The sequence below is a fragment of the Thunnus thynnus genome, chromosome 20 (genome assembly GCF_963924715.1).
Source record: "Thunnus thynnus chromosome 20, fThuThy2.1, whole genome shotgun sequence".
Lineage (NCBI taxonomy): Eukaryota > Metazoa > Chordata > Actinopteri > Scombriformes > Scombridae > Thunnus > Thunnus thynnus.
This window is the reverse complement of record NC_089536.1, coordinates 8,859,070-8,874,791: the sequence shown is the minus strand read 5'-3', so window position 1 is coordinate 8,874,791 and position 15,722 is coordinate 8,859,070. Positions and strand designations below refer to the sequence as shown.

The 15,722-nt window shown below is 39.2% G+C and overlaps 1 protein-coding gene across 3 annotated transcripts in view; it reads left to right on the top strand.

The window, feature by feature from the left end:
- LOC137171500 (regulator of G-protein signaling 9-like) overlaps positions 1-15,722 on the top strand; it is a 19,679-nt gene extending 3,957 nt beyond the window's left edge. The window contains exons 4-18 of one of the 3 annotated variants that reach the window (XM_067575451.1): positions 42-148; positions 1,507-1,558; positions 1,646-1,704; positions 1,784-1,860; positions 1,944-2,025; positions 4,220-4,282; positions 4,878-4,907; positions 5,023-5,084; positions 6,506-6,619; positions 6,769-6,884; positions 7,021-7,108; positions 7,262-7,483; positions 7,795-7,918; positions 11,407-11,810; positions 13,053-15,722. In XM_067575451.1, the coding sequence (XP_067431552.1) occupies positions 42-148; positions 1,507-1,558; positions 1,646-1,704; positions 1,784-1,860; positions 1,944-2,025; positions 4,220-4,282; positions 4,878-4,907; positions 5,023-5,084; positions 6,506-6,619; positions 6,769-6,884; positions 7,021-7,108; positions 7,262-7,483; positions 7,795-7,918; positions 11,407-11,810; positions 13,053-13,215 (1,763 nt within the window). In that variant the 3' untranslated portion in view covers positions 13,216-15,722. Of the gene's footprint in view, positions 1-41; positions 149-1,506; positions 1,559-1,645; positions 1,705-1,783; positions 1,861-1,943; positions 2,026-4,219; positions 4,290-4,877; positions 4,908-5,022; positions 5,085-6,505; positions 6,620-6,768; positions 6,885-7,020; positions 7,109-7,261; positions 7,484-7,794; positions 9,533-11,406; positions 11,811-13,052 lie in introns of those variants that run through there. The other 2 variants (XM_067575452.1, XM_067575453.1) reach the window with 2 other exon arrangements.

Genomic DNA, 15,722 nt, shown 5'->3' with positions numbered 1-15,722 from the left:
AATGACCTAAATTAACTTAAATATATGTCTGTTGTTTTCAGAGGCGAGGAGTTTTGGCTCTATGCTGGTGGCGTTAGGATACATCTATCCTCTACAAGACCACAAACGCTTAGTGATCAAACCAGATGCGTCCCTCTATCGCTTCCAGGTACACACACACACACACACACACACACACCATTTTTCAGACTTTTTGGCCCAAATTTTAAACCCAAAGGAGCCACGTACTGTGCTGAAATAGTTTCTTCAGACAGGATACATAAGAAGCTTCCTTTTGAAAAGTTTCTTGTCTTGGTTGATCTTTAAAAGCTGCAAATGCTCCCAACATCTGATGAAGGATCACAGAAGTTTTCCAAAACTAACAAACATTTAACATTTTTAGTAAATAGGTTGTGTTAAAATTGTTAATAGAGTATAACATTACGTTTTATTTTTACACATGCAGATGTGAATCCACTGGTAGTTGTGATTAGGTGCAAGTTTCTGTATTCTGTAAAGCACTTTTATTGGTGTTAAATATGCTCTGTAAACAGACTGACTTGACTAGAGTCGGACGATATGATGATATATACCATGAGACAACAGAAACTGATTATCTCTGGTTGTGGTAGGCAGTGAGAAGGAACGCTTCATGATATAATATTGGATTTACAGGATTTTTCCATCAATTTGATGATGCACTTTAATTTTTTTCTGTATTTAATCTGGTGGATTAGTCAAAACAGACCATGTGTGTAATTGTGATTACATTTTATATATATATCATGAGATAAAATCACATACTTATACTGTGATAGAAGAATCTCCCTATACTGGACTTGACTGAAAATAGCCAGTTAGGGACCAAGAATACAAGTGTTATGCTAATGACACATAGACCATCTCTCATTGCATTTTTAATTGCTCTCTTTCTTAACTTCAGCACACGGTAACTGATAACTGATAGCGACTTACGGATAGAATTGCTAAAAATGCATTCTGAAGTCTTAAATTGTCTTGTTTTGTCCCACTAACAGTCCAAAAATCAAAGAAATCCAGTTTATAATGATATGAAACACAGTAAAGCAGCAAAACTTCATATTTGAGGGGCTGGAACATGAAAATGTTTGCTTGATAAATGACTCAACAGGTTAATCAAACATCAGAATTATTGTGAATTAATTTTTTGTTGAACAAGTTGATACTTGTTCGTCCAACCGATGAGTCACTCAGTTGTCAAAAACAGACGGATGAAGTGAAGCCGAGGAACTGAGGTCATCCTAATATTTGTTTTGTTTTAACTGCTCTAACATGCAAAAGGTAAAATAGGAAGATAAAATAGTTCACCGTTCAAGGACGGAACAAAGGCAGGAGCAAGCAGAACGGCATTTTGTGACCCGAAATTGGTCTGGTTTTGGTTTCCAGAGCAACGATAAATTTAAATAATTTTGGTTCTGGTTCGTAACAAACAAATCCAACTCAAAGTAACACTGAACACATAATAACTCGCTCATTTGTCCTTCCCAGACACCGTATTTCTGGCCTACACAGCAGTGGCCTGTCGAGGACACAGATTATGGTGAGTGCGACTGCACTTGTGCGCATTTTATATCCCGTCCTGTTCCAAACACTCGGCTAAACACGCCTTTTCATTTCATTGTTAAAGCAATCTACCTGGCGAAAAGAAACATACGTAAGAAAGGAATCCTGGAGCTGCATGAGCAGGTAAGAGCGACACCGAGAGACCCAAGTATAATTAATTTTGTTGGTTGACATTTACCGAGGTGTTATTTTCTGTGCTCAGGAGCAGTATAACCGTCTTCACAAGTGGATGAATCATAAATGGGATTTCATAGTGATGCAAGCTAAGGAGCAGTACAGGTAGGTGTGTGAAAGAAGAAACTCAATGGCATCACTGAGTTTTACAATCAAGAAGGTGTTACAATAATCTGTGTGGCTTTTAGGGCTGCAAAGGAAAGGAAGAAGCCGGACCGTGTGGTGTTTGACTGCCAGGAGAGAGCCTACTGGGTGGTTCACAGACCTCCGGTGAGAACACACACACACACACACACACACACAGATGGCTGTCAGACTTGTACTGTGAGCGCAGGATACAGCTTCATATCAGTGGATTGCCAGCAGACAGAGAAGTCTGAAAATAAATTGCACTCCACCTCTATACTTCCCAGGGTATCTCATTATCTCTACCCATGATGCCTCATTACCATTACATGTCCAGTCAGAGGAAAAGGGCACGACTGATTAATATTTCACACTGCGTAGGAGATGTGGTGCAGTGGTTTGCACCTCTTGCTTGCGGCATTATGAGTCTTAAGTTTTACCCGGTGTTGTGAGGCTGGATCTGGGAAAGTGGGCCTCAAAAGACCCCAAAGGTTTACTTTGTGTCAACTGGTTCATGACCATTTGATTAAGTACAAATTTGATTGGGAATACGCTCTGCTACTGCAAATATAAGCTGAAATAATAATAATAATAATGATAACATAATCTTGAGGCCCAGTCTGTCCATTTTTTAAGACTTTTATTCTATTAGATTATATTGTGCTTACGTGGTGCCTATTTTAAAGAATTATCTAAAACATATTGACACACAGCAAACCTGTGAGTTCTGTACTTTAATTTACTTTACTTTATCCATTTATTTATCAGGGACAACACACGTTAATTAACATCAATATGATGCTAATGTGTCAGTATATTTTTTAACAATTCTGGGAATTTTTGGGTCACTCCTCATATGACATCAATCTGTGCAGAGACTGCAGATGAAAATGAGTCTTTTGGCCAAATCTGTGATTATAAATCTTTCAGTTGTACCTCTCTGATCCAGTTCAAAGTACTCTCCTTGAGATGTGATACATTTGTCCAAGCGCTTCTCCCATTCCTGGAAACATTTCCTGTAGACATCTTTTGTCACCGTGCCCGGAGCCTCCTATGTTTATTACTGGATTTTTTTCCACGGTGGCGAATCGTTTCCCCTTCAGTCTCAATTTTAGTTTCCCCAAGCTGTAGGCATACGCCACCTAGAGGCAAATCTGATAACTACACCTTACTCACGTGCTATGGATGGGAATTTTTGGGTCCTCCCCACAACCACTAAAAGAAACAGATAGACAAAGAAATATCAGAGCACATACATACATAAATGAAAGACAATCCAATAAAAACATTACAATCAGAACTTAATTACAACAGATAAGATCAAACATCACAAAGGACCACACAATTATAGTCTTCTAAGTACATGAAGCTGCCAGAAGTAGTCAGCTGTCTGCATTGTACTGACGTAAAGGCGACAGGTTGCATACACAATGCTCAGACAGCTGGAGGAACAGGAGGGAAGTAGAGTTATTTTTTACATTTCTGTTTGTGCACAAATTCAACAAATATGATACTACATGTTAAGTGTTGAGCTTGAGAGATGTTGGTAGGTGTATTTTCAAACTCTGGACAGAGCCGGGTTAGATGTTTCCCCCTGTTTCAAGTGTTTATGCTAAGCAAAGCTAATCACTTCATGGTGCTACTTCAGTGCTAAATGCACAGGCATGAGAGCGGTTGTAATTGCTCTGATCATCTAATCCTGACAAGCAATTAAGCTTATTTTCCTAAACATATAATATTCTTTTAGCCTTCCCTGTAGAAAAAATTACAGAAGTTTTGTTTCGAGTCTCATTTTTATTGCACTTTTTCTGCCTAAGAAAATGTTTATGCTGAAGGCAACAAACAGAAAAGAAGAGATGGTGTTTGCATTCACATTACATAAAATATTAATATAAGTTACACTTATTTGCTCGCTTGACAATCCCATACTCTACACACTCACCCTCTTATTCATAAAAATCACAGAAGCTTTCCATCTGAGATAATTTCATTTCTCAGGGACAGATTTATTCTGTCAGCTAGTAAATGTGGTTTATAGTCAATCAATTTTTAAAACCCCTGCTGGAAACAAACAAATATCTGTAAGATGTTTTCATCACAACCAACAGTGAATTAAAACAAAATCACATTTCACACGTGGCTGGCCTCTTGTCGTCCCACGTGGTCGGGAATTGTGTGACACATTAGCAGCCGTTGATTAGCATTGTAAAATGGCCATCTGCTTTAATTAATTGGTCCTTTGGTAAACACACGTTGTGTAATTTCTTTTATTTGATGTGTGTGTGTGTGTGTGTGTGTGTGTGTGTGTGTGTGTGTGTGTGTGTGTGTGTGTGTGTAGCCAGGGACAGTGAGTGCCATGGACTATGGACTGGAGAGACGAGTTGATCCAAACGCAGACGAGGTAACAGGTGAGTCTCTGCATGACCTGTATGAACATAATTCCTGTCAATCAGCTTATATTCAATAAGAGGCTTTAATGCATGGATCCAGGTGCAGTAAACGGCTCCTTATCTTCCTTTTCCTTTCCCCTGTCTGCTGTTTCAATCATTAAACTCACCTTTAACTAAAATAAATTCTCTTTTCTCTTCTCTTCTCTCCTCTCCTCTCCTCTCCTCTCCTCTCCTCTCCTCTCCTCTCCTCTCCTCTCCTCTCCTCTCCTCTTCTTTCTACTGCAGGCATTTTCCATGGCTCTCTTTTTGTATCCAGACTTTTAAACTGGTTATAAACACCTACACACACACACACACACACACACAGAAACCTTGGCTGTCACTTAACCTACTTGCAACCACTTTAACTCTCAAACAGCCTTTTCAAGAATCATTCAAAATGTAGTCTAAAACTCACAATGGTCCACAAAAACCACTGAAGTACAAGAGCACACACACAAATACACCCAGCACAAATATCCCACTCTGTCTCTGCAGATGTAGATTTTAAATCCGTGATATGACACATAATCTGTTATGTAACATTTCATATATTTTCTCCTCCAGACAAAAACACCCGACTTCTACGAGAGAATCGTAAGTGAGATTTTGCAGCCCACTTCTTTCTCTCGTCCTGTTTCATCTCAACCAAGTGTTATCATTAGCAGCGATGGCGTTTTTATAGCCGTCATCTCTCTTCTGCTTCCTCTAGATGATCTTTACCCAGCAGTCCATCATGAGGCCCAGAGTGAAGTCGTCTGTGTCCATTGGCGCGTAAGCTAGTCCATCATATTTCCAGCTTGCCTACAGTATATCTGTGAGAAAAAAACAAGTCGCCATAGATCGGTTGCATCATACTGCACATCTCATAATAACAAACACATATTTCTCTCACTGTATCGCCACTGACCTGCAAATGTAGGACAAGTGGAAGTCATGCAGAGATGAGATTTGACATGATATAGATACAGTAACTGAAGGTTTGGTGACTTGCTATCATGTCATCAGCCTGCTAGCATGTGATAAGCAATTTGTAAGATGTATCAGGAAGAACATACTTATGCCAAAGCTGCACAATCCTATAAAATGTTTTCATTAAAATGATAATTTGCAGCTGGGAGCAGATCTACATTCAAATATACTTATAGACATTCAGGGTCAGGTTTCTTTCATTCAGAAAGGCAGCAAAGATAGCAAAAATGTAAAAAAATTCTGGATTCAAAACTAAAATCTTATTACTTATTCTTTGACCAGTGGCTGAACTTTCCATTCAATGTCAATAAGAGCTGTTCGCCAGAATTGTACTATATGTTGTTAACTAACAAACAGACAAGAAGAAAAACATTAACTCCTTGGCGAAAGTAATACATTTTATGTTTCAACATTCGGTCAAAAGAGAAAAGCTGCTTTAGTCACTAATTTACCATCTATCATTAGTGTCAGTAATGTCCCACTTTTGTTACCATTTAGTGGTGACTTGACATATTTGGCGACATGATTCCTTTTTACACCTGAGTGTACTGAAGCAACAGGACGTAACTTTTAGGAAATTAAATTACAAGAGATGTATTTATATACTGTTATAATGTCAGATATCTATTTTGAACATGATCAAAGTTCCAAAACTTTAGGTTGAACGTATGTAAAATGCTCCCAGCAAGTCAAAAGCCAGGCTTCAACCTGCTCTGAATGTTAAATTTGCAAAGTTACTTCTACTTTCTCCTCTTGATGACGTCAGATTGTTTGTGCATGCCCACAAACAGCCATCCGTTCTGTAGCCTTTGTTGCTAAGATTTTTGTTGTTCAGGTTGTCCACTTGCATATTTCGGATCAGATTTTGGCTCTAACATGTATGGATGTATTTGAGCAGTTTTCATTTTGAGTAAAGGTCGAGAAAAAGAAGTGAAATCGTACTACTGTAGTTTGTTTACGTAGCCTGCAGAACTGCTAACCAATCAGAGTTGGCTCATCGGGAGGGGGGGCCTTAAAGAGACAGGCGCTAAAACAGCCTGTTAGAGACAGAGGCTGAGTTGAGGGGCAGCATAAAGGGCCAGCTTAAGATAAATAAGGTTTTTTTTAAACTGTAAGTCATGCAAAGATATTCCAGTAGTTGAGATTCAGCAGTCCCTTTGGTTGTATCATTGCCTGCTACTTTGACGCTCCTCTCCAGTAAATTCCCTTCCCCGTCTTTGCAGATTGGTGAAATACTGCTCCACCTACAACAGCCACGACCCTTTCCTCTCCAAGTGTCTTCCCAGCAACCCCTGGCTCACTGATGATGTCACATACTGGAACTTGAACATGCCCAAGTGAGTCAGCTAAGGACGATACATCATTTATATGTCATTCATTTAACAGGTGTTTGAGATTCAACTGATGGTTGGAATATAATTTACAATAACTAGTACAATTTGTTCTTTTCGGTGATTTGTTTTTTCTTTATTTGTGCGTGTCACAGTGTGGAAATCCCAACTAAAATGCGTGTGGAGAGGTGGACGTTCAGCTTTGGAGAGCTGCTCTCAGACCCTCGAGGACGAGATGATTTCAGACTCTTCCTGAAGAAAGAATTCAGTGGTACGATGGTTGTTGTTTTAATTAGATGACCTACAAAAACACACATTGAACAAGACTGATTAGAAGGGGCAAACATCAGCTTAGTAAACCTTTTTCTCTTTTCTATTCAATTGTATTCCGTTGTCAAATATCTTAGGTGAGAACTTGGCGTTCTGGGAAAGTTGCGAGGATCTGAAGTGGGGAACAGCTGCGACAATGAGAGAGAAAGCCGAGCACATCTACAAGTAATGTCTTCATTTCTTCTCTGTGTGGAATACGTCAGCTATCTCTAATGACTCTAATTCATGGCTGTCGAGGTTTGAAATAATATCGTCAAGTGCAGCTGTCACTTGACTATATTAAGCTTTTTAATTTCAATTTTAATCTCCTGATCCCAGGACATTCCTGGCCCGTGGTGCACCTCGGTGGATCAACATTGATGGAAAGACAATGGAAATCACCGTGAGTGGCCTGAGACATCCACACAGATACGTGCTGGACGCAGCCCAAACTCACATCTACATGCTCATGAAGAAGGACTCGTATGGTCGATACATGAAATCTCCAGTGTTTAAGGACACGACGAAGAAGGCCATCTGTCCTGATGAGCACAAATTCTCGTAAGTGGCAGCTTTAAATTCCCACGTTTTTGCATTTAACTGATGGCACTTTTTCTGAATATATTTAGTCTGAATACGGTTATCTCATCCAGCCTGATAAAGAACAAGTGCACAGTCAGAAATGGCTCAAAGGGTGACTTATTAGTACATCTGAAAAACCCAAATTCTCATCTCTCTGGCTGATAATTGGTCTCACTGCAGCTCACTGCAGCTACTTCATCCATTTCATCCATCACTCTAAAAAACGTAATTTTTACCTTGTCTTTTCCTCCCTTCTCCTCTCTTTTATCATCCCTCTCAATCCCCCCCAGTGACGCCCAGTTGGAGCATAATGCGAAGAACAGGCGGCCCAGCCTCAGCCCCATCATCCTCCGGCAGCAGGAGCAGGAGCAGAGGGCCAAGCTGGCCGCCAGCGCCCCTGTTGACATCACACAGGTCATGAGCAAACTCAGCAAGCAGGGCAAGGAGGTCCCTCCTCCTCCTCCTAAGAGATGAACACAAACACATGGTGCTCAGTGATAAATGAGTTTACATACTGACGCTCAGTCAGGGTTCTGATTATTCCACTTTATGTAACTGAATTATTTAGTGCAGTCATTTGAATAGGAGCTGTAGTACATTTCTTACTGATGTTGTCTACATTTTAAAGCCATCGTAGTTATCCTTTAAAGCTGCTATAATCGAGATTTTTATATTAACAATGGATCAAATGATTATGTGTAACGTGAAAAGTTGCTTCTAGTGATGATTCCAGAGAGAATTATCACCCGAATGCAGTTCCCCACAGCTTTATGGAGCTTTAAAGCGTCTTTCAGCTCATTGTTTTGGTTTTGTGGCCAACTTTAAAGTGCTCTCATAGCGCCATTTTTGGCAGCAGCATCAGCAGAAGAGCTCCAAAAAGCCACTTAAAACAACCTGCAGCACCAAACGGCAGACACGGTTAGAGACTAGCTGTTGAACATAGTGGAGCATTTAGCAGTTAAGAATCCAGATATTCCCAAAGCAGAGCAAAACATACCTTTAAGGAGAGAAAATATTAGATTTACATCCACCACATGTCCCGAAAAACATGTCTCTAGATGAATGTTGCTTTGTATATGTTGGATGTGTAAATAGGCAACTGTTTGCTAATAAGTTCGCCAAAGTTCACAGCATGTTTCTGCTGACCCCAAGTGGTTAAAATCTCAGTTATTGCAGGTTTAATGATATTCAAACAAAAACTGACAGGCATATCCATGCTAATGTCAAAGAATCAAGAATATTTATTTCCAACATGATGTTCAGTGGAGAAAAAAACTCCTGTTTGGAGGTTGTTTCATCCTCAACATGCCACAAAAAATCATTCAAACTCGACCCGGCGAGCCACTGTCATGTTGGTGTGATTGGTAGTGCAACAGAAAGTGTTAGTAAGTTACTTTCAGGGTGTAAAAAATTAGCTGTTTGCTGTTTGAGAAAGTGGAAAGTGAAGTTATTGAGAATGGGAATGTGCAATACAGAATATGAAATCATAATTTAGTTGCATGGTATTACAGCCAGAGTGGTGTAGACACATTAGGTGTAGTAGATATATAGTGAAGTAAAGTAGGACTATTTTAAAAGGTCACTTCATTGTAATTACAAACATCATTGCACAAACGTTACCTCTCGTGGTATCTAGCCCTGCACTTATTTACATTTTGAGATGTACACTGCCGAGACTTTTTAAATGCTTTTACTACCACAGTGTTTCAACTAATGTCTCTTTTCAAATAAAACCAAAAGTATCTGCATGGCTAGAAATATGTTTTTAAGTGATTACAGTGAATTGACTCTTTAAACACACACAGATTTATTGAGAACAGACTACAGGCAGAAGACGATTGGACATTTTCGGACGTCTGTTACATTTCTGTCCATACATGCTGTAACCCTTGTCTGTCATATTGTTTCCCATAATGCATGTGTTGTACTGTCCGTCTTCACTGTCAGAGCGTTCTGTACTGGTCTGTATGTTTTCTGTGTGTCATCAGTCATAAGCTAATAAAACATCCACAAACCACCTCATGTTTATCTGTTTGTCCTGAGTCTTCATTCACTGTTTTCATCAACGTCATGACACACATTCCTCTTGTCCTTCCTCGAGTTTTCAACGCTGTCTGCTTGAAGTGATTGATGACGATTCTGTCCTGATTATTGGCAACGACGCTGAACTAATCTCAGTTAAAACTAGAGACAGTACATGTGATGCAAAGATCAGCCATAGGTGCATACATAATGCACTGTAACATATGTATTAGAGCTGAAATTATTAATTGATTAGTTGATCGATTGAAAACTAATTTGCAGCTTTTTAAAAAATAATTGATTTATTGTTTGTTGGACAAAACAACTGACACTTTAAACAAAACGACTGTCGTATTAATCAAGAAAATAATCAGTTGCAGCCTCATATGTATCATGTCTAAAACATTATAAGAGTAAATCTTCATCTTGCATCATCATCATAATAGTAATACAGTAATAATGATAATACTTCACACACAGGAAAAAAGCTAAAAAAAAAACTGCATTAATGAGAAGCTTAGCTAAAAATATGGGTCTAGATTATATGATAATGTCCTATAACATCCATCACATAGCAGTATGAAAGTATTCTGAACATCATGATGTTGAAGTTTGTGTGATTAGAAATGCTTTTTCAGTTCCAGTACATAGTTTTTGCTACACAGAAACAAAATTAAAGCTATAACACATCAAAATGTCTGAATAAATATGAATTTAATTAGGCTATAAATACATAAATATCTACACTGAGCAGAGAACAACTCTGGTGTTTATTGTATTCTTATTGCCTTCAAGCATGTCGGAGCCGGTGTTCTCCTTCTTTAACACATCTGTGGTTTTGTTTCCCCTGAGAGAGCTGCTACTCTAAAGAAGTCTCTGATGTCAGGAACAAAAGGCCGTATGATGGTCATATCATGTCTCTCTCACTGTCAGAGGAAATATTAGCTGGTCATCAATACACCTTTTCTTAGTGCAATCAATGAGCTTTCATTAAGGTGTTAACAGTAAAACCACAATCTTCATTCATTTTTTTCTAGTAACAGCTTTTAATGAACAAGAGTGACTATGAGCAACTGTATTACTTGACCTTGCAAATTTATGTCTTATGACTGTTATAAAAAGACATGATGCATGATTAATAGTTAATACTCTAATGATGCATGTGCATTACATGTGCTGTAGTGCATTATGAAGGTATAACGCATTGTAGGTATGAGCTTCATAGGATATTTCTGGTGATTTTCTATATTTTTCTTATTGGCAACATCATGTGCAGAACCAAAACCAACAATGAATTCATCCTACTTACAAATACCGTGTGTGTGTATCCAAAGCCTGACATATCATATTCCTCTGTGCCGTAGACCTCCGTTGTTGTCCAAAAACACGTCAACGAGTGCCACAGTGGCATCCGCCATACAAGGAACTTCTCTCCTGAGACTGAAAATGTGACCGTTGTTATTAGTCTTTTGGAGTCTTTTTCTAACAAACTACTGTAAGTGTAAACTTTGTGGTGAAGGAACATGTCACCCAGTGCAGCAGTGTGGCTCATTGATGTGTTTTTAATAGCTTTTGGTCAGCTACGGAGGTCTATGGCACAAAGGAATAAGATATATCAGACTTTGGATACACACACAATGTTTGTAAGTAGGATGAATTCATTGTTGGTTTGGTTCTGCACATGAGATCTGTTGACAATAAGAAAAATGTAGAAAATCGCCATCCATATCCTTTAAATTAACATATGATCAGTCATTTCTTTCTAAATGTTTGGAAGGAATCATCTGCTGAAAACCTTCCAAAATGCACACACATGTATTTGGAAGGAGACCCTCTCTCGCCGCCCTCTGACTTGTTTCTCTTGCCCTTTGACCTCACAGCTGTGCCGCTTCACCACCCCCGTCCCCCACCTTGCTGTCTATTCTGGCATCACCGACTCCCCTTCTGCCAACGCCTCACCTTCTCTCCCTTTCCTGGCCCACACTCCGGTCTGTCCGTCCCCCATCAGCGTGGCCTTAGACAGCACCTCTGCCTCTGAGCGGCGAGTGGAGGCAGGTGAAGGGGAGCGTGAGGGGAACCTTGAAGCTCGACCTTCAGTAGGAGGAAACGTGTCCAAGTCTCGCATGGCTCTCTCCCTGCGGCGTCTGCTGAAGCGGGGATGCACCCCCTCCACCATGTTTGCCAGCCTGTCGCCTAAATGCCACTCGGCTGCCGGGACAAGCAGCCGCATTCAGCCAATCAGCCCAGATCAACCCAGCCAGGCTCCAACCAGGAGGATCGGCAAGTGAGTGTGAGACAAAGACAGTCACGCCTACAAAACTGCACAGAAAACAGAATCTACAACATGATCCCCTCACTGACAGTGCAGTCAGAAAGCATTGTGTTTTCTACAGTTATAGCTATATTTTCAGTCTTTCAGCTCCAATCCAGCAGTTTGGATTTTAAATGAAACAAACACTTTAATATGAATGTTTAACTGGTAACTTTAAGCTTTAAGGTTGTGTGAGGGTGTTTCCAATGCACCAATGATCCTAAACAGACAGACAATGCAGCCAAGAGCTTTTTTTGTTCTTGATTCTGAAGTCAGAAAATAAAAAAAGTACAGGCCTGATGGTGTCTGTTGATGTCTGTGGGTTGTAGAGTATTAGAGCGAATATTAGCTTATCACAGAAGTGTAGCTATCGACCTCAAAAATATGAAATTAGTTGTGTTCTACTCCATTGACTGCAAAGGAGTTGACACCAAATTTAAAGCTGCATTAATCAATATTTTTATATCAACAATGGATCAAACGACTACACATATAGAGAAAGTTGTTGCTTATAGTCATTAACCCACAGATTATTACCCAACTCTGCAGTTCCCCTTAGCTCTAGTGTTTTAGGGTCCTTCAGCTCATTGGTTTGGTTTTTCAGCCCACAACTTAACTGTTTTGGTTTGTCTCACTGCGCTGGTGAGCATTTAGAAGCTAAAGAGCCAAACATTTCCTTCAGGAATTGGCAGAGACCAAACCAGAGATACTATGAATATTAGACTTATATTCAACAGGAGGCCAAAAACACTACTTAAAATGTTGCTCTGCGTCTGCTGTTGGCTAAGGTGTTTCCCATAACAGTTTTATAAGGCGATAATTCATTAGTATTGTGTTTACAGCTTGTTCCACCTCCCCCAAGTAGCCACATAAATAATAAAATAAAATAAATGAATACTGCCTTAATTATAATAGTTCTATTTAAGTTTATATGTTAACTCGTCCAATTACTTTCTGTTCCTATAAAATAGGGGAATATGTATAAAAACGGCTACAAATTCAAGTCCCTCTAATGTGAATGTAAACAACCTCAAATTAAAGCTGAAAGTCAGCACTTTAACCACATACTCATTTTGTCATTTCAAATCCAACGTGCCAGAGAAAAGAGCCGACAAAACAAAAAAAATCTCACTATCTTAATACTGTCTGGCTGCATAGTATTTTAACAGAACATTAACGTCGGACAAGTGTCTCACTTTCTGCAACCTTTCACAGCTTTTTCCAGATTAAAGTGGATATTCCCCCAGAGTGCCGTATCTACCCCATAGAGTCTGAGGATGAGGAGGAGGAGAACCGAGCTGCCTCTCGGGGAGGAGTAGGAGCCAAAGAGATCATCTGTCCCTGGGAGAGCCTCACTCCGCAGAATGGGACGGGCTAACGGGCTACATTTACACAGGTATAAAAAGACAGGGGTTCGCAGATGCAATGTGTCTGTCTAAGCAGGCTGGAAGTAGATTTTTCCCATTTCACAGAGCATAAAGGGGTAAAATCTCATCGTTAATCGTTCCCTGTGTAGGTGTGGCTGAATTCTCACCACCAGGCCACAAAATACAATATAAATACCAAACAACAAAGAGACTGACACACAACAATCAGTCTGGGACACTCTAGAGATGGCTGACAGTCTACAGTAGACTGAGCATCAAGTTTCACACCTTAAAGGAATATTTCACAAAAATCTCATGTTTTAAATATCAAACATTCACTATACCTGCAGGCTTGAAAGAACCCAATTTTATGACTGTTGTAACTACACCCACCTGAAGCCAGGATTTTAGAAATACTGAGTCCAAACTCCTCCAGTTTAATAACACACCTCTATAAAAATGTTTGACTGTAAAATTTCCTAACTGTTTACATTTGATTTATTGATATTTTCTGCTAATTTTCTCTCATTTTATGGTCTAAATGCTATTTCAAAACATTATCCAAACAGCTAGTAGTATAATTATTGTAGACAAAAACAATCCGAATGTAATTTGTCATCATACAGGAATTTAATGGAATCAACACATTTTTGTCATTAACTTATAATACATAAGTTTTATTAATTTCAAATTAAAACTGATTTGAAGTATTTTGACTTGAAATCATGAGTTAAATTGAATGAACTGCAACTCGTTAAATTAAGTTTTTAAAGAAACATAATCTATTAGCATACTTCCCAACATGCATTGTTTGAGGGTTAAAACTCTTCAGAGACCCTTCTTTTTTGTAGTTTGAAGAAAACATACATGATGGTAAGCTCCCTGTAAGATAAGTCATGGTTGTTTTAATGAAAACAATGCAAACTGTGATGGATGTTAGTATCAGATTCAGTCCCTACCCCTGTACACATATAATTTAAGTAGCCTTGCATGTTGACTTTGTACTGACTCTGGTATAAAGTAGTTCCAAGAACAACAAGTTCTTTGAGTTACATGAAAAACTGAATCTTCAAACTGAGAAAATGTAAATAGAAAGCAAAGTCTGACCGCGACCTTTTTATCAGTGTGACTGAACAGTTGTTGATTCAACTCAATACCTTTTGTTTTGTGAACTTGATATCTTTAGTTATCTCAGTTTTACATTTTTAAGGCAGCAGGGAACTTACGTTAAGTTGAAACAGCTCATAATATATTACAGCACAGTAAAAAAAACAAACTGAGAACATGACGTTGGTTTCTCAGCTGTAGCTATGGCCTCACAACTGTGTTTGCTGACATTGGTTGCAAACAACAAACTCACACACAAGTTGTATTCAACCATATTTCTGCATATTTGGTGTTTGGATCAAGCACAAGCCTTCACCTAACAAACCTACAGAAAATAAGTATTTGATACTAAAAACATTTGTTTTTGGTGGTGTATTCCTCTACTAACTATAGCCTTATTGTCACCAACCCTTACTGATGTGAGCACCAGCTGAGCCCGCTGTTCAGTTTTGTCAGGCTCAGCTCCTCCAGAGGACAACCGGGGGGGGGGGTGTACGAACGTCCGAGAGCTTTTCAAACCTGAGCTGTAGCTTTCACTTTAAAACCTCATTCTGTATCTCTTCATGAACAGTAGCCCAACAGCAGCCTTACCCTCCTGCACACACCTGAGATCTTTTGTTTTTTGGCCTTGCAAGTTTCTAAAAAAAGCAGGCATGTGCACGGACATTTTTTGAGAGCCATGTAGGGCCACGAGACAACAAAAACTATAAATGGGGAAAAAATATATGAAAAGGAAATTATTTTTGCGATTAGCCAAGGAGTAATTCCTATGAGCATCCTATCCTTATTGAAAACACATACATATACAGTATATGTACATTAATGTTTACATCCAAATGAGCAAAGCCAAAGAGGACGGACATATTTGGACTCTGCCTGTGCACATGCCTGCTAAAAAAGTATAGATACTGTATTTATATATTTAATATATTGAATAATGATCAGATTTCTGAAGTAGAGAAGTGTTCTTGTGCTGCTTAATAGACTTAGATGCCTCATCCCCAATTTGCTTACCTCTTACACATGTTATGTGAAGCGACTGGATAGATGCATTTTCAGGTAAAACGAGAGCACATGAACAGCTTGTCTACATGTTGGTTTTTTGCTGACCCACTCCTGTCAGATCTGCGCTCTTCACGACAGAGGAGCTAACAGGGGGTCGGGTAATAGTTTTGTATTTGGCTCCACTGCTGTTTTGTACACTCTGTGTAGCTGTCGTTTGATGTAAACTACCCTGAGCGAGGGGTTGATATTTTTCCTCGCGTGTCTCTCCGTTGCTGGGGGGGTCAGTGCAATGTGAATTAACTGTCAGAATGTATTATCTTTACCATGTTTACAGATGCAAGAATGTGAAAAATACCTTAAATTTGTTGTATTTGATTTGTACATTCCATGGCTTGTGTCAAGTGCC